This window comes from Thalassophryne amazonica, chromosome 7, assembly GCF_902500255.1.
Source record: "Thalassophryne amazonica chromosome 7, fThaAma1.1, whole genome shotgun sequence".
Taxonomy (NCBI): Eukaryota; Metazoa; Chordata; class Actinopteri; order Batrachoidiformes; family Batrachoididae; genus Thalassophryne; species Thalassophryne amazonica.
The window spans coordinates 62017013-62036468 of record NC_047109.1 but is presented as its reverse complement, the minus strand read 5'-3'; the positions used below and the strand labels follow the sequence as shown (position 1 = coordinate 62036468).

At 41.2% G+C, this 19456-nt stretch overlaps 1 protein-coding gene across 3 annotated transcripts in view; it reads right to left on the bottom strand.

The window, feature by feature from the left end:
- LOC117514026 (glucocorticoid-induced transcript 1 protein) overlaps positions 1-19456 on the bottom strand; it is a 114636-nt gene that overhangs the window by 5671 nt on the left and 89509 nt on the right. For all 3 annotated transcript variants that reach the window (XM_034174307.1, XM_034174308.1, XM_034174306.1), the window contains exons 5-7: positions 18136-18276; positions 8959-9148; positions 2825-2945 (exon numbers count right to left, since the gene is read on the bottom strand). In XM_034174307.1, the coding sequence (XP_034030198.1) occupies positions 2825-2945; positions 8959-9148; positions 18136-18276 (452 nt within the window). The remainder of the gene's footprint in view (positions 1-2824; positions 2946-8958; positions 9149-18135; positions 18277-19456) is intronic.

Below are 19456 nucleotides of genomic sequence, written 5' to 3'. Positions count from 1 at the left end.
TGTATCCTTAGTCCCATTCTTTTTACACTGTACACTCACGACTGTGTGGCTTCCCATGACAGTAATCACATAGTTAAATACGCTGATGACACAACTATCATTGGGTTGATCAGTGCAAATGATGATTCCTGCTACAGAGCAGGGGTACAGAAAGTTGTGGATTGGAGCAAAGAAAATAATCTGCTCCTGAACACTTCTAAAACTTCTGAACTTGTTGACTTCGGTCAAAATAACAGCCATTCACCTCTTGTTATTGAGGACTCTAAAGTTGAAATTGTGGAAGAATGTAAATTTCTTGGGCTGACGTTGTCTAATGATCTCAGTTGGAACAAAAACACCACAAATATTGTCAAAAAGGCTCGTCAGCGTCTCTTCTTCTTGCGGAAACTTAGAGAATTCACCATGAACTCTAAAATCCTTGTGAATTTTTATGGGTCCACTATTGAAAGTCTTCTTGTTAGCTCTATCACTGTCTGGTTTGGAAACATTACTGCCAAAGACAAGAGAGCGCTATATAAGGTGGTCCGCTCGGCCAAAAAAAACAAAACAAAAGTGTGAACTGTGACCTGCCTGTGCTGGAGGCTCTGTACAAAAGTAGAGTCTTAAATCGAGCTTTTCAGATCATAAATGATCTTTCTGGCCACCCTGGAAGAGACATGTTCGAGCTTCTTCCCTCTGGAAGAAGGTACCGCTCTATTAGGTGTAAGACCTCTCGTCATGCAAGGAGCTTCTTCCCACAAGCTATGATCAGCCTGAACAGTGCACTTTAAGCCTGACTACAGCACCTTATTTTATTTATTTATCTGATCTTAACTTAACTTGATCTCTGTACTTCGCATTTCACAGTGTCAATGTGTCTTATGTGATTATTTGTTCCACGTCTATCTAATGTTTTCTTTGTGTGTGATGCACTGAGCTTTTTGCACAATCATTTCCTATGTGTTTTTTTTTTTTTTTTTAACTACAAATGGCAAATAAACTAATCTTGAATCTGCAGCAGGAGAAAGGGGTGTTTGCCACTGGTATAAAACTCAGGCGCTAACCAATCCAAATCACCAACTCCACATGTGGTTGATGACAACCCACAAACCCCATGTGGCTGTGCTTGTGTGTGTGTGTGTGTGTGTGCGCACGCGCTTTGCGAACAGGACTTTCCTTCCATCTCTGTATGTGACAGCCAACAAGTAAAAAAACCATCAGACCGGCGCTGCTGTGGAAGAAGCTGGAGGACGCAGGTGTGGATGGACATCTTGCCGCCTGGACCATCGACTACCTCACTGACCGCCCACAGTACGTGCGGCTGAGCGGCTGTCAGTCTGAGGTGGTAAGGTGCAGCACTGGGGCCCCCCAGGGCACCGTCCTCTCGCCTTTCCTCTTCACCCTTTACACCTTGGACTTCACCTACAACATGGACAGCTGCCATCTCCAGCAGTTCTCTGATGACTTCGCCATTGTGGGTCGTGTGTCTGAGGGGAACAAGCTGGAGTACCGGTCGGTCATCACAGACTTTGTGGACTGGTGTGAGCGCAATCACTTGTGTCTCAACACCTGTAAGACGAAGGAGATGGTGATCGACTTCAGGAGGAAACCACCACCTCACCCACCGGTGAACATCCAGGGGGAGAACATAGAGACCGTGGATAGTTTCAAATACCTGGGTGTTCACCTCAACAACAAACTGGACTGGACTCACAACACTGATGCCCTGTACAAGAAAGGCCAGAGTCGCCTTCACCTCCTGAGGAGACTGAGATCCTTTGGAGTGAGCAGGCCTCTGCTTAAGACCTTCGACGACTCTGTTGTGGCCTCTGCTCTCCTCTATGCTGTCATCTGTTGGGCCCCAGGCAGCACAGAGTGGGAGAGAAAGAGACTGAATAAGCTGGTCAGGAAATCCAGCTCTGTCCTAGGCTGTCCTCTGGACTGTCTGGAGGAGGTGGCTGAGAGGAGGGTGTTAGCCAAGTTCAAATCCATCATGGACAACTCCTCTCACCCTCTGCACTGGACTGTAGTGGAGCTGAGCAGCTCGTTCAGTGACAGGCTGTGGCACCCTCAGTGCAAGAAGGAACGACACCACAGGTCGTTCCTCCCTGCTGCTGTCAGACTATACAATAACACTGTGAAATAATCACATGTAATAATATGTCCACAAATCATGTGCAATAACAACTCGATTACAAATCCCAGCACTAATGTCACCTTATCACATCTAAATTCCACTAAGATGCTCCTGTCTTTTTCAATTCCAATCATGTTTATGTATGCTTATGTACTTGTGTGTGTGTGTATATATATATATATATATATATATATATATATATATTCTATTTCTACCTCACTGTCTTATTTTATTGTATTGTTACAAGTACTATTATTATTATTGCTTATCCTTGCACACGCTGTTCGATGCACATTTTCCTCTACTCGCACCCATCTTGTGTGTTTTTTTTAAGAGCTGACGTAACGTGAATTTCTCCACTGTGAGATCAATAAAGTCTTATCTTATCAATGATCCTCAATCCAAGTAATTTGGTTGCTGAGAAAATTGTGGTTTTGTATGGAGCAAAAACCAAAAGTAGTAAAAAATGCCCAATAATACCCAAGACTCCAGAGGGTTAAAGACATGCAGGTTAGGTGAATTGGAAACTTTATAACTGCCCATGTCTCAATCTCAATGGGACTAATCTGGTTAAATAAAGGTTAAAATATTTCCTGAGAAAAATGGTGACATGTTCAGTATTTATTTTACCCGCTGTATGTATGTACAAGGTGTGTGTGTGTGTGTGTGTGTGTGTGTGTATATATATATATATTATAAAGTACTTACACCAACTCCTCAAACACTTTCACCCTCTCACAACCCTCTGGAGGCTCCCGTTTGAACATGTAGCTGTTGTTAGGTTTAGGAGAAGTGGCAAATTTTGGAAGTGGAGAACTGCACACACTGTCTGAAATAGATTAGAGTGGTAATATGGCTTTACTTGTGACTGGAAAACACAAAATCACAGAATAGCAGTAACAGACATTTTACAGGATATCATGTTGTAAGTGTACAGTTACTATCTATGATATATGTTGAGAATGTTTTTTGGGGGGGTTGTACTGATCATCAGTGAAATGACCCTGATGCTACTTGACACATATGCACCCGGTGACAGTGGGAACAAGTGAGTGACATTATTTTAACTGGCAGTGTGGACAACTGTGACCAGCTCCAGTGATCCACAAAGGAAAACAACACCTATTGTCAAGAGATAAAGACATACAGTTGTGTTCAAAATAATAGTGTGTTTAAAAAAGTGAGTAAAGCTCAAAATCCTTAAAATAATTTTTATTTCCATACATGCAAAAGCATTGGGAACACTGTACTTTGTATTCCAAATCAAAACATGAAGAAAAATTAATCAAATTTGTTATTACTTTATAGAAAGTGAAGAAAAACAAATATTATGCTGTTCAAAAAAATAAATCAATAATAAAATAGCAGTGTCTGCATTTTTCTTTCTGTGACCCCTATTACATTCTTACTGGTGGCCCTTATTTAAGGATGAAGGCAGCAAATGTGTGATTTCTCTCTAAAATCTGAATAAAATGGGTAATTCCAGACATTGTTCAGAAGAATGGCATAGTTTGATTAAAAAGTTGATTGGAGAGGGGGAAACGTAACAAGAACTGCAAAAAATAACAGGTTGCTCAGCTAAAATGATCTGAAATGCTTTAAAATAGCAACCAAAGCCAGAAAGATGTGGAAGAAAATAGAAAACCTCCATTCAAATAGACTGAAGAATAGCCAGAATGGCAAAAACCCAGCCAGTGATTAGCTCCAGGGTGATCAAAGAAGGTATAAAGTTACCTGTGTAACTATTAGAAGACACCTACAGTGGGAAAAATAAATATTTGACCCCCTGTCAGTTTTGCAGGTTTTCCCACCTACAAAGAATGGAGAGGTCTGTAATTTATATCGTAGGTACACTTCAACTGTGAGAGACAGAATCTAAAAAAAAAAGGCCAGAAAATCACATTGTATGATTTTTAAATACTTAATTTGCATTTTATTGCATAAAATAAGTATTTGACCCCCCCTACCAGCCAGCAAGAATTCTGGCTCTCACAGACCTGTTAATTTTTCTTTAAGAAGTCCTCTTATTCTGCACTCTTAAATGTATTAAATGCACCTGTTTGAACTCATTACCTGTATAAAAGACACCTGTTCACACAATCAATCACACTCCAACATGTCCACCATAGCCAAGACCAAAGAGCTGTCTAAGGACACCACGGACAAAACTGTAGACCTGCACAAGGCTAGGATGGACTACAGGACAACAGGCAAGAAGACAACAACTGTTATGATTATTTATTAGAAAGTATAAAAAACACAAAATGACTGTCAATCTCCCTCGGTCTGGGATTCCATGGAAGATCTCACTTTGTGGGGTAAGGATGATTCTGAGAAAGCTCAGAACTACACAGGAAGACAATGGTCAATGACCTGAAGAGAGCTGGGACCACAGTCACAAAGATTACATTAGTAACACATGATGCTGTCATGGTTTAAAATCCTGCAGGGCAGCAAGGTCCCCCTGCTCAAGCCAACACATGTCCAGGCCCGTTTGAAGTTCACCAGTGACCATCTGGATGACCCAGAGGAGGCAAGGGAGAAGGTCATGTGGTCAGATTAGCCCAAAATAGAGCTTTTTGGAATCAACTCCACTTACCATGTTTAGAGGATGAGAACAACCCCAAGAAAACCATCCCAGCCATGAAGCATGGGGGTGGAAACATCATACTCTGGGGGGTGCTCTTCTGCAAAGGGGACAGAACAACTGCACCGTATTGAAGGGAGGATGGATGGGGTTATGTACTGCGAGATTTTGGCAAACAACCTCCTTCTCTCAATAACAGCATTGAAGATGCGTCATGGCTGGGTCTTCCAGCATAACAATGACCCCAAACACACATCCAGGGCAACTAAGGAGGGGCTCCGTAAGAAGCATTTCAAGGTCCTGGAGTGGCCTGGCCAGTCTCCAGACCTGAACTCAATAGAAAATCTTTGGAGGGAGCTGAAACTCCAAACCTGAAAGATTTGGAGAAGATCTGTATGGAGGAGTGGACCAAAATCCCTGTCGCAGTGTGTGAAAACTTGGTCAAGAACTACAGGAAATGTCTGACCTCTGTAATGGCAGACAAATGTTTCTGTACCAATTGTTATGCTCTGTTTTTCTCGGGGGTCAAATACTTGTATAGGTGGGAAAACCTGCAAAACTGACAGGGGGTCAAATGCTTATTTTCCCCACTGTATGTGAAGCCAAGCTATGGGCATGACATGCTGAAGAGCAGGGATGCCGGTAATGCATTACTCTAATCTGACCTTTTTTGTTTTGTTTTTTTCCCAGTAATGAGTAGTGGAATGTGTTAATATTTCCAAATCAGTAATCAGATTCTCTAAGTCACTGCACGTTACTATTATTTAGTATTTTTATTCAGTATAAATCAGGGGTGTCCAACCGGTCAATTGCAGAGATAGCGTGGGTCGATCGCCGCATTAAAACTGGCACATAGGCAGAGGAGCTCCAAACTACAAAAAAAAAAAACAACAAAAAAACACAGTTGTCGTCTCTCAAAGCATGGTGACGGCAGCACACTTGCACTGAGTTCCTAAGACATTTTTAAGCTTTTTCCTTGAAAACTGTGTGCTGCTCTGCGAGTGTCCTCGCTGAAAACAGTTGAAGACCTGCGACATGTTCGCATATACGAACACTGTTTTTCCAACTAAATGTGCTTAAAAGTCTTTTTCTGAGGACATGACGTAAACAAATGTGATAAAACTTTCTTATCTGTCAATCTGTTTGTGCTTTCTGCATAAACACACGTCATCCATTCTTCCTGCTCAGACAGCAAACCGGGGGATGAATCCAGACAGAAAGGGGGCATGGGGCAGGAGTCGCGGCCCCCACAACACCCCTAGATTAAAGATCCACTTGTGAAGACATTTTTTTCCCCAATACTACTACTTATAATAATAATAATAACAACAATAACAATTTCAACAACTAAAATGTTTAGAAATAATTTAATTGTTACATTTATAAACAATGTAGATTATAAATTGAAAGTTTTACTGTTACAATGCTGTCAACAGTTAAATATGAGGTAAAGAAAGATGTGTTTATTTTATTTTTTATAAAACAAGTATTAGTGTGCATTGAAGTCAAGAAAGACTGACTTTATTTCATGTTTTATAAAAACGTTTTTTTCAGGAAATGGTATTTAAGTTAAACTTAAAATGTCAGGACATAGTAACGCTCAAAAGTCTACATACAGTGGCAGAATTTTTATTATTATTTTTTGCCTATTTTGCAGAGAACATGAATGCTAACACAGACACTTTTTTCCACTCATAGTTAGCAGTTGGGTGAAGCCATTTACTGTCAAACAACAGTTTTCTCTTTTTAAATCATAATGACAATAGAAATAATCCAAATGATCCTGATTAAAGTTTACATACGCCTGTTCTTATTACCATGTGTTGTCCCCTTTAAAATCAATGACAACTTGGAGTCTTTTGTGGAAGTTGTGGAAGAGGCTCTCTGAAGTAAAGCTGCCACTGAATATGTCTTGGATTGCATTTACATAAATTACGAAGAAATACAAACAGTATGGCACTCTATGGTAAATCTGTGTGGAGTAGAGAGTTCTCAAAAACTGACTTGAATGTGCAAGAAGGAGAAGAGTGAAGAAAGACACCCAGACAACTCACAAGAATTTATAAGCTTATGTGGCTGTGATTGGAGAAATTGTGCACAGTACAGATTTTGCATTTTGTATCACGTTATACAGCTTGAAGATGAAGTGGTATAGAGGAGGATTTTCTTAACAAGAAGACCTGAAAGTTTAGCTACAAACTACCAGAAGGTACGTCTGAGATGCAAGCCTGGATCTGTTTTGGTGAAAGAATATCCTTCTCCGCAGTTGTACAATCCCTGGCAATAATTATGGAATCACTGGCCTCGGAGGATGTTCATTCAGTTGTTTAATTTTGTAGAAAAAAAGCAGATCACAGACATGACACAAAACTAAAGTCATTTCAAATGGCAACTTTCTGGCTTTAAGAAACACTATAAGAAATCAGGAAAAAAATTGTGGCAGTCAGTAACGGTTACTTTTTTAGACCAAGCAGAGGGAAAAAAATATGGACTCACTCAATTCTGAGGAATAAATGATGGAATCACCCTGTAAATTTTCATCCCCAAAACTAACACCTGCATCAAATCAGATCTGCTCGTTAGTCTGCATCTAAAAAGGAGTGATCACACCTTGGAGAGCTGTTGCACCAAGTGGACTGACATGAATCATGGCTCAAACATGAGAGATGTCAATTAAAACAAAGGAGAGGATTATCAAACTCTTAAAAGAGGGTAAATCATCACGCAATGTTGCAAAAGATGTTGGTTGTTCACAGTCAGCTGTGTCTAAACTCTGGACCAAATACAAACAACATGGGAAGGTTGTTAAAGGCAAACATACTGGTAGACCAAGGAAGACATCAAAGCGTCAAGACAGAAAGCTTAAAGCAATATGTCTCAAAAATTGAAAATGCACAACAAAACAAATGAGGAACGAATGGGAGGAAACTGGAGTCAACGTCTGTGACCGAACTGTAAGAAACCGCCTAAAGGAAATGGGATTTACATACAGAAAAGCTAAACAAAAGCCATCATTAACACCTAAACAGAAAAAAACAAGGTTACAATGGGCTAAGGAAAAGCAATCGTGGACTGTGGATGACTGGATGAAAGTCGTATTCAGTGATGAATCTCGAATCTGCATTGGGCAAGGTGACGATGCTGGAACTTTTGTTTGGTGCCGTTCCAATGAGATTTATAAAGATGACTGCCTGAAGAGAACATGTAAATTTCCACAGTCATTGATGATATGGGGCTGCATGTCAGGTAAAGGCACTGGGGAGATGGCTGTCATTACATCATCAATAAATGCACAAGTTTACGTTGATATTTTGGACACTTTTCTTATCCCATCAATTGAAAGGATGTTTGGGGATGATGAAATCATTTTTCAAGATGATAATGCATCTTGCCATAGAGCAAAAACTGTGAAAACATTCCTTGCAAAAAGACACATAGGGTCAACGTCATGGCCTGCAAATAGTCTGGATCTTAATCCAATTGAAAATCTTTGGTGGAAGTTGAAGAAAATGGTCCATGACAAGGCTCCAACCTACAAAGCTGATCTGGCAACAGCAATCAGAGAAAGTTGGAGCCAGACTGATGAAGAGTACTGTTTGTCACTCATTAAGTCCATGCCTCAGAGACTGCAAGCTGTTATAAAAGCCAGAGGTGCTGCAACAAAATACTAGTGATGTGTTGGAGCGTTCTTTTGTTTTTCATGATTCCATAATTTTTTCCTCAGAACTGAGTGATTCCATATTTTTTTCCCTCTGCTTGGTCTAAAAAAGTAACCGTTACTGACTGCCACAATTTTTTTTCCTGATTTCTTATAGTGTTTCTTAAAGCCAGAAAGTTGCCATTTGAAATGACTTTAGTTTTGTGTCATGTCTGTGATCTGCTTTTTTTCTACAAAAATAAACAACTGAATGAACATCCTCCGAGGCCGGTGATTACATAATTTTTGCCAGGGGTTGTATCTGCAGGATGTTCACTCTGCAAAATCACTGGAGTGGCCAAGAAAAGGGCCAAGAGAAAACCACAAGATGACTTTGGTTGAAGAGGGCCGAGCCATCAACATCTCCACGTGAACCTTAACTGGAGTAAGTGGGTACAGAAAATGGGTGGATGGATGGATGGATGCAAGTGACTAGTATGATGGGGTGGGGGTGGTGTCTAATGTCAAATCTACATCAGGCTGAAAACTGAACATTTTATGCTGCATCACAAAAGCAGAATGTGAACAACAGGACTTTGTCAAATAAAAGATGAGCACCTTTGTCGATTTCTTCTGCAGAGCATGGGCTTCCATCATGGGAGTGAAGATGGTCTGAGCTGCAGGGGCGGGGCGATGGGCTGGACTCACCACTGGAAGGGGCCTGTGTGTCTGTGTCACGCGTTTCCCCGTTGTTGCTGCAGCGATGTGGAGGGAAGGGTGCACGGCGGCCATCCAACACATCCATAGCCTGTAAGGTCAGAGTGGGGAGGAGGTGAAGGATGGTCATTAGTGTAAATGGGCCTTAACATGGTAATGTGGTGATGCGTAGAAAGAGGCCATGACTTTTGGAAATATGAAAACTTTTGAATTGTTCCTGTTAAAAAAAAATCTACATACTAGGGCTGCTGTTTAGTGCCTCAGTGTGCAAAGGGGGCTGAGTTTTCTATAATCAACGGCAGTTGATGTGCAGTCTAACCGCAATCTGACTGTGTATTAAATGTTCTGATGGCATCAAACTAGCATTTCAAATGGTCTGATCACGTTCGAGGGAAATTCGCCATGGTCAGGCACATCAAATCCTGCTGGCATGTACCGATTGTGGCACGGAGCTGCTGGACAGCATTAGCAAGAACTTGCCCAGACTGAGTCAGGCTGACCCACAGTGCCTCCGGTAATGTGTACTGCATATTACCTACTGTACAACCCCTGGCAAAAATTATGGAATCACCGGCCTCGGAGGATGTTCATTCAGTTGTTTAATTTTGTAGAAAAAAAGCAGATCACAGACATGACACAAAACTAAAGTCATTTCAAATGGCAACTTTCTGGCTTTAAGAAACACTATAAGAAATCACGAAAAAAAGATTGTGGCAGTCAGTAACGGTTACTTTTTTAGACCAAGCAGAGGAAAAAAATATGGAATCACTCAATTCTGAGGAAAAAATTATGGAATCACCCTGTAAATTTTCATCCCCAAAACTAACACCTGCATCATATCAGATCTGCTCATTAGTCTGCATCTAAAAAGGAGTGAACACACCTTGGAGAGCTGTTGCACCAAGTGGACTGACATGAATCATGGCTCCAACACGAGAGATGTCAATTGAAACAAAGGAGAGGATTATCAAACTCTTAAAAGAGAGTAAATCATCACGCAATGTTGCAAAAGATGTTGGTTGTTCACAGTCAGCTGTGTCTAAACTCTGGACCAAATACAAACAACATGGGAAGGTTGTTAAAGGCAAACATACTGGTAGACCATTTTTCAAGATGATAATGCATCTTGCCATAGAGCAAAAACTGCAAAAACATTCCTTGCAAAAAGACACATAGGGTCAATGTCATGGCATAGGGTCAATGTCAATGAGCAGATCTGATTTGATGCAGGTGTTAATTTGGGGGATGAAAATTTACAGGGTGATTCCATAATTTTTTCCTCAGAATTGAGTGATTCCATATTTTTTTCCTCTGCTTGGTCTAAAAAAGTAACCGTTACTGACTGCCACAATCTTTTTTTCTTGATTTCTTATAGTGTTTCTTAAAGCCAGAAAGTTGCCATTTGAAATGACTTTAGTTTTGTGTCATGTCTGTGATCTGCTTTTTTTCTACAAAATTAAACAACTGAATGAACATCCTCTGAGGCCGGTGATTCCATAATTTTTGCCAGGGGTTGTATATACGTCATGGTGGTGTTTATGGCATCCTGGACATGCAGACTCCCCCGAGAACGGCACATGAGAAGCAGATCGCACTCACATCTGCAACCGTACTGCACAGCAGCCCCATGCGGCTGTGGTGTCTGATCGTGCGCAGCTACTGTGGGGCTGTGATGTCTGATCTCACGCCCTGTGATGTCCAATCGTGTCCAAAAAACAAAACAAAAAAAAAAACAAAAACAAGCACAACACAAAGTAGTAAACAGCCTCCGCAGTCTCTGCCTCATCTCCGCTCAAAATTTTGAAAACACACAAACTTTGCAGAACTTTGCAGACATCAGCTGCCAAGGAACTCATTTTGCAGATGTAAAAATAACTTTTGTCCAACAAAAACAAAAAGCAACTCAAAGTAGTTCCTTCACCGTGTGACTGGGCTTGCACAAAGCCAGCCACATTAGCTTTCTGTTTCTTGCACAAGAGTATTTCACAGTCAGAGCACAAGTCAACTGGACCAAGATGGCGCCAGTATGTGCGGCCTGCCATCTGTCATTGCTGTGTGTGTGTCGCACCTCGGCTCTACCTCTTCGCCGTAAGTGCACCCGCTGCCAGAGTAAATGCAGCGGTCAGCTGGTGAGCACTTCTTTGTCTGAGTTTGGTGTGGTGTCTAGCCTCTATTCCCCGGCACTTGCTATGCCCTGTTGACTCCTGTTTGACACCTGTCGTCAGCCTGGTGGGGGTGTTCCCCACGGCTCCAACTGTCCTCATCCATGCTGCCGCAGGGTCAATCACCGCAACCTGCAGCCTCTGTGTCAGGCTCCCTGGACAGCTAACGCTGTGGACCTGTTGCGTTCCTGCCAGGTAAATGCTAGCTCGGTAGTGACTAACCGTAGTGGACTAAGTAAGTTTAGTAGACTAAAAGATTAGAACACTTTATCAAACCGGGTGACGGTTTGCCCGTTGTTACCTTAGAAACGTGTGATGCAGTGTTTTCTGATCACATGCCTGTATTATTTGAGGTTGCTCTGTCCTGTAATACAGTTAAACCTGCCACTGCTGCTCAGATCATTAACTCTTCCACTGTGGTTCAGTTCTCAGCCTCTTAATCACAACTGTGTCATTCCTGAGTTTGTGTGTAGTACAGAGGAGCTGAGCTCATGGATTCACTCCACCTGCCAGACTGTTTTAGATGCTGTGGTGCCTTTAAAAATCAGGCGGCCTAAAACTAAATCTGAGCCCTGGCTAAATGACATGACTCGTGCTGTTAGACGCAAGTGCCATAGAGCTGAACTCAAGTGGAACAAGGACATAGTGCAGGCACCTTTTCAAATGCTAAGGGACTGCTGGCGTCATTATCAAGCAACTGTGAAAAATGCTAAAAGAAAGCATTTATCTGATATTCTGTCAAACTGTTTTGTTCAAGACTATCGACTCTGCTCTTAATGCCCCGCAGACTGTTTGTATGGAGACCTCCCCTGCTGTCTGTGAAAACTTTCACTTTTTTATTGACAAGCTCATTTCTATTACAACCCCTGGCAAAAATTATGGAATCACCGGCCTCGGAGGATGTTCATTTAGTTGTTTAATTTTGTAGAAAAAAAGCAGATCACAGACATGACACAAAACTAAAGTCATTTCAAATGGCAACTTTCTGGCTTTAAGAAACACTATAAGAAATCAGGAAAAAAATTGTGGCAGTCAGTAACGGTTACTTTTTTAGACCAAGCAGAGGGAAAAAAATATGGAATCACTCAATTCTGAGGAAAAATTATGGAATCATGAAAAACAAAAGAACGCTCCAACACATCACTAGTATTTTGTTGCACCACCTCTGGCTTTTATAACAGCTTGCAGTCTCTGAGGCATGGACTTAATGAGTGACAAACAGTACTCTTCATCAATCTGGCTCCAACTTTCTCTGATTGCTGTTGCCAGATCAGCTTTGCAGGTTGGAGCCTTGTCATGGACCATTTTCTTCAACTTCTACCAAAGATTTTCAATTGGATTAAGATCCGGACTATTTGCGGGCCATGACATTGACCCTATGTGTCTTTTTGCAAGGAATGTTTTCACAGTTTTTGCTCTATGGCAAGATGCATTATCATCTTGAAAAATGATTTCATCATCCCCAAACATCCTTTCAATTGATGGGATAAGAAAAGTGTCCAAAATATCAACGTAAACTTGTGCATTTACTGATGATGTAATGACAGCCATCTCCCCAGTGCCTTTACCTGACATGTAGCCCCATATCATCAATGACTGTGGAAATTTACATGTTCTCTTCAGGCAGTCAGGCAGTCATCTTTATAAATCTCATTGGAACAGCACCAAACAAAAGTTCCAGCATCATCACCTTGCCCAATGCAGATTCGAGCTTCATCACTGAATATGACTTTCATCCCGTCATCCACAGTCCACAATTGCTTTTCCTTAGCCCATTGTAACCTTGTTTTTTTCTGTTTAGGTGTTAATGATGGCTTTCGTTTAGCTTTTCTGTATGTAAATCCCATTTCCTTTAGGCGGTTTCTTAAAGTTCGGTCACAGACGTTGACTCCAGTTTCCTCCCATTCGTTCCTCATTTGTTTTGTTGTGCATTTTCGATTTTTGAGAGTTATTGCTTTAACTTTTCTGTCTTGAAGCTTTGATGTCTTCCTTGGTCTACCAGTATGTTTGCCTTTAACAACCTTCCCATGTTGTCTGTATTTGGTCCAGAGTTTAGACACAGCTGACTGTGAACAACCAACATCTTTACTGACTGCCACAATTTTTTTTCTTGATTTCTTATAGTGTTTCTTAAAGCCAGATAGTTGCCATTCGAAATGACTTTTGTTTTGTGTCATGTCTGTGATCTGCTTTTTTTCTACAAAATTAACTGAATGAACATCCTCCGAGGCCAGTGATTCCATAATTTTTGCCAAGGGTTGTAGGGCTCTTATTTCACCCTCTGCTTATGACCCCACAATCTCTGTCCCCTGCTCTGCTGTCTTTGACCAGTTTGAGCTTGTGACTGTCCTTTTTAGAGGTGACTGTTGGCCATTTGTAGCCCCCAGGTTCTCAAAATGATGCTGTCCCTCCTTGACTATTTAAACAGGTTTTCCCACACTGTAGCACCACATGTTCTTGCAGTTATTAACAGCAGTCTGTCCTCAGGTGTGGTCCCTGAAAATTTTAAACAGGCAGCAGTGAGACCTCTAATTAAAAAGCCTGGGCTAGATCCTGCAGTTCTTGCCGATTTCAGGCCTATCTCCAATGTGCCTTTTCTTTATAAAATCCTTAAGATAGTTTACAGTCAATTAATGGCGTTTTTGGACGAACACAGCATTCTTGAGGTTTTCCAATCCAGTTTTAAAACCCTGCACAGCACAGAGTCAGCTCTATTAAGAGTTTTAATGATATTTTTATAGCTACAGACTCTGGTGACTGTGTTATTCTTGTGCTACATCTGACACAGTGGACCATGAAATCCTGATCTCTCGCTTGGAGCAGTGGGTGGGCATCAGGGGCATAGCACTGGAGTGTAAGGGTGTCGGGGAAAAAAAAAAAAAAAATTGATTCACGTCCGAATCGCGATTCTTATTTATTACGATTCTGAATTGATCCAAAATGTCCAAGAATCGATTTTTAAAAGCATTTTTTAAACATAATCTTGCTTACTCGCTGCGTGTACTGTTTGTCAGGCAACGGCTTCTGTACTACAGTGTCCCCGTGGGGGGGGGTGTCCGTCGTGCTTCAAACACTTGTGCGCTGCAGAGTTCAGTGGCTGTAGCTTAAACATAAACATTTTTTAAGTAATATAACTATTTCTCAGAGCTCTTTGAATCGAAAAATCGATTCTGAATCGAATCGTCACCCCAAGTATGGGAATCGAATTGAATCGTGAGTTGTACGATTCACATCCCTACTGGAGTGGTTCAGGTCGTACTTGGCAGACTGAACATTCTGTGTCAGTTGTGGTGACTGTGTCTTCCTCTGCTCCGCTCTCATCTGAGGTCCCACAAAGCACTGGTCTAGGCCATCTCCTTTTCTCTCTTTCTCTCCATTCTGTTCTATAATTAGGAAGCATGGTATTCCTTTCCACTGTTATGAGGATGACTGTCAGATGTATGTGCCTATTAAAAAGAATGATGCACACAGTCATTTTATTAGCCAGGTGTCTTGATGACACAAAAGTCTGTATGGCTTTGAATTGTTTAAATTTTCATGACAAGAAAACTGAAGTGATGGTTTTTGGTGGCACCACTGGGATGCCCCTGCTAAATCTGGGTTCCCTGGCCCAGTATATTACTACATCCTGCCGGAAGCTGCTCCATGTATCCACCACTCACATTGTAAAGCCCTGGTCTCACCAAATCATGAAGGATGAATAATGAGCCATGCAGCATGTTTTTTGCTATGAGAGGATTTCTTCAACTATCGTGGGAGAATAGTGGCTCTGAGAGGCTCTTAGAGGCAGTATCTTCGGTTAACGAGGCTCATCTCTGAGCGTGGCGCTAATTTCAAGATGTTCAAAATTTAGCTTCAGCCATCTTGCATACACAATTCCACCTGCTCTGTGCGCCGGACACTGTATATAAAATAATTATTTTGTAGAGGATGAATCATTTTCTGTCAAACCTTGGACATTGAATACACCTCTAATCACTTCTGGAATCACAGAAGACCGTTTCATCTGGATGCTTTTTTCCCCTCTCTCTCCTGCTCCATGAAGAACGTATTTTGGAACAACTTAAAGGTAACTATTTTTAATGTTTTTATAGCTTGGTAAAACAGTTGCATGTTCATTCCTAGCTGTAAAAGTATGTCTATGATAGATTTAATTTCTTGTTAATGGATTAGATTGAGGTCCGCTGTGTGTGCGCACTAACACAATGACTCGTGCGCAAAACAACCATTTAAGCACAACGCCAGCTCTCAAAAGATTGATTTTGTAGTCAATAATGGACAAACACAAAGTTAAAAGTGGAATCACAGTGTCAAAGTGGCTTTGCACACATACAGTGTCCCTGATGTTGTTGAGCCTGCTCCTCGTACATGGTCCTCTTTTAATCCTGTAACACAGGCTGATGTCTCAGCTTTGATAACCAGGATGAAGCCCTCTGTGTGTCCTTCTGATGTTCTACCGTGTAGACTCCTTGTTAATGTGTTTGATGTTATTGGCCCCTGGGTTACCAAGTTGATAAATGTCTCCCTGTCTTCTGGTGTTTTTCCCAGCTCTTTTAAACATGCATTTGTGGAACCACTTCTCAAAAAGTCTAATCTGGACCCTTATGATCTGAAAAACTTCTGACCTATCTCCAAACTTCCATTCCTGTCCAAAGTCTTGGAGAAGGTGGTTTATGATCAGCTAATTTCCTTCTTAGTGACTTCCAACATGTTTGACACCTATCAGTCTGGTTTCCGCAGGCATCACTCTATGGAAACCACCCTACTCAAAGTATCTAGTGATATTCTGATGTCTGCGGATTGTGGAAAATGCACCGTTCTAGTCCTATTAGACCTCTCCATCATAAAATCCTGCAAACAAGACTACGCAATTCGGTTGGTTTGTCAGGGACTGTTCTAGCGTGGTTCATCTCTTATTTGTCAGGTCGTAGCTTTAGTGTCACTGCAAATCAGATCATTTCTGACTGCCAGTTTGACGTGTGGTGTACCCCAGGGTTCTGTTTTGGGGCCAATTTTGTTTTTGCTCTATGTTTTCCCCTTGGGAAAGATTATCCAGGAGTTCGTTGATGTTTCTTATCATTTATTTGCTGATGACATCCAAATTTACTGCTCATTTAAAGCCCCTGAGATCCAGAAATTGGACTCTCTACTGAACTGGCTTGAGAAAATTAAACAATGGCTCGGTGCAAATTCAATGCAGTTAAATTTGGATAAAACCGAGGTGCTGGTGGTTGCCCCCGATGATGTCATTCCGGGGATTAAACAGTATTTAGGTCTTTTGACCTCATCTGCAAAATCTAGCCTGAGAAACCTAGGTGTTATCTTTGATAAAGAAATGTCATTTGAGCATCATTCCAAGCAGCTAACCAAAAACTGTTTCTACCAGCTGAGGAAGATTTCCAAACTCAGATCAGTTGTTTCAAAAGATGATCTTGAGTTGATTATTCATGCCTTTGTATCTTCTCGTTTGGACTACTGCAACAGTTTGTTTTCCTGTCTGAACAAAAAGGAGCTGTCCCGTCTGCAGCAGGTCCAAAATTCTGCAGCAAGGCTGCTGTCTCGCTGAAGTAGAAGGAATCATCTCTCTCCTATTTTAAAGTCTCTTTATTGACTCCCAGTGTCGTTGCGTTTCCATTTTAAGATCCTAGTGTTGACTTTTAGAGCTTTGCATGGCGAGGCTCCCTCCTACATTAGAGACCTGTTATGTCCCTATGCTTCCGCTCGAAGCCTGAGGTCAGTGGATCAGAACGTTCTGAGGGTCCCTCGTACCCACTTTAAGACCCGAGGAGATCGCTCTTTCCAGGCCGTTGCACCGAGGCTCTGGAATGATCTCCCTTTGTCTCTTCGTTCGCTGGACTCTGTCGACATTTTTAAGAGCAAACTTAAAACCCTTCTGTTTCTCCAGGCATTCAATCCTTAGTAGTGAGAGGGCTGTTTTATGACCACTGTGTGTGTCTTAGAGTTATTTTATTGTGATGTATATTGTCTTTTATTCTCACAATTTTTATCTATGTGTGTCTTTTGTGAAGCACCTTGTGACTTTCCTTGTCTGTGAAAGGTGCTATATAAATAAACATTACTTACTTAGTGTTTAAAGCTGTGGAAGAAATAACACCAGTGAAGCCATGAGAAGGAGCGCAGAGCTGCCCAGGAACACCAAACGAGAGCGCGCAAAAGAGCAATTTTGCAGACATAACACAAAGTTAAAAGTTGTAGTACGGTGACTGTAAGCCATGGAAGAAATAAAAATTATTTTTTTTTGGAAGTGATCCGCAGTTGCAGCAGCAGGTGTATATAATTAAAGTGGCCACCTCATTGTGGTGTGGTTTTCTTTTTGGAAGTGATCCACAGTTGCGGCAGTGCACACTCACTCAGTGCAGCGTCTTTTTTTTTTTTTTTTTTGGACTGCGTTTAAAAAAATGTGACATCTTGAATGGATGCTGTGAATTGAAAACCCACACTTTAAAAGGGACTAAGTGTGAGAGGGCTGGAGGTCTGGAGAAACCCATGCCTAAACGTGCACCACCATCACGTTATCATGGCGCTATATGGAACATATGTGGCTTGATGTGGATCATATGCGGCGACATGAGCCACTCACGGCTGGACGGGGCTCAAATGACAGGTCAGTCGTGGCTCACTAGAGGCACATGCGAGGCACATAAAGGTGCCTTAGTAGTGGATACATAATGGTTTAAAACGTGAATCTTTCTTCAAATAATCACTGACACACCCATGCGTGGTTCATTATTCATGACTTATTATTCAGTGGGACTAAGGCTTAAATGAGAATTTCCTGAAATCCAGACATGACCTAAATAATTTCCAAAATGACTTATTTTCAAATGTAGCGAAACTCAGTAAGAGAGAGAGAGTGTGTGTGTGTGTGTGTATATAAACACACAAACAACTGTACCTGTATGCCTTGCTCTAAGTCCTCTCTGATAAACACATTTTCTAGTTCATGGTTGATGCCCTCCACACTGCTGGGCACTCTGGCTATGAGAGGTTTTGGCACAGGAATTGTCGACATCATGCATGTTGAAGTTCCCTTGTACTACAAAGACAAAGTCAAAACTTTGTAGGTCACTGTCCAAACAAAAACAAAAAAGTTAAAAAGCATACAATGCTCTCTGACATATACACAAACTGCACCCTCAAAATGTATAACACAGGATATGCCGGTTTCCACAACAAGATCTGTTTGAAATTTTGAACTAACACCAATATATTTTCTTAAGATATTTCATGAACTAATCCTCAAGGCACAAACATACTTGCTGTGTAAAACAGGGACGCAGCATCAAACCGAAATAGTAAGACCATGACAGCAGCACAAAGAAATTGAAAATACCCAAAAACAACAATAACAAAACAAAAATGCCACAAGGTTTCACCAACAGACTGATTTTATTTCAAATTCACTGTTTAGCTCTACAGGGAAAAAAATGAAGAAATTTTGAGCCCAGTCATTTAACTATCACTTATAATATGGAGAACAAACTCTTTAATCCTACAGCCACATGCAAATAATGCAGGTCAATATGTGAACAACACTTGTGATACACACAGCTTGTGTAGTGAGACTGCGGTATACTTGCGGCTTGACAGTGAAAATATATCTAACAGAAGCAACTGAACTGGGATTAAATGTCATTAAAAAGTGTACTCTGCCTCAGGTAAAACATAGAATATGGCATACCATTGTTATATTCCCCTTCAGTGGTTCATGTGTCCTGTTGTTGAGCATCTGTTAATAAATGATCTGCAGGCTGGGAGGAAACAGGACATGCCCAGACACATTCCCTTCCCTCCACTCTCTTTCCTTTTGACAAAGCTCCCCAGTATGGCAACTCATTAACTAGGCTTTCTCTATTGCACTGTGTAACATACAAAATCATCAATGTTAGTGAGCATTATTAAAATCTGTTTTTACACATAACTAAAAGACAAAAATAAATAAATAAAAACATCTATCAACTTCACACTACACATCCAAGTGGTGACTGCTTAATTTCTGGATGCAGATGTTATAGTGCAATGGTTCCCACTCCTGCTGCTGTGGAACCTCTGCTTCACATCTATTTCAATTATCCCTGTATTACTAACACCAAATTAAACAAACCAGGTGTGTTTAGCCAAGGGAAATTTGGCTAAACACGAGATTTTGTTGTCAGAGTAAACAGGCATTTGCGGGTGGTGGAATAGACAAGCAACTTGATTGCAACATTGCGTCG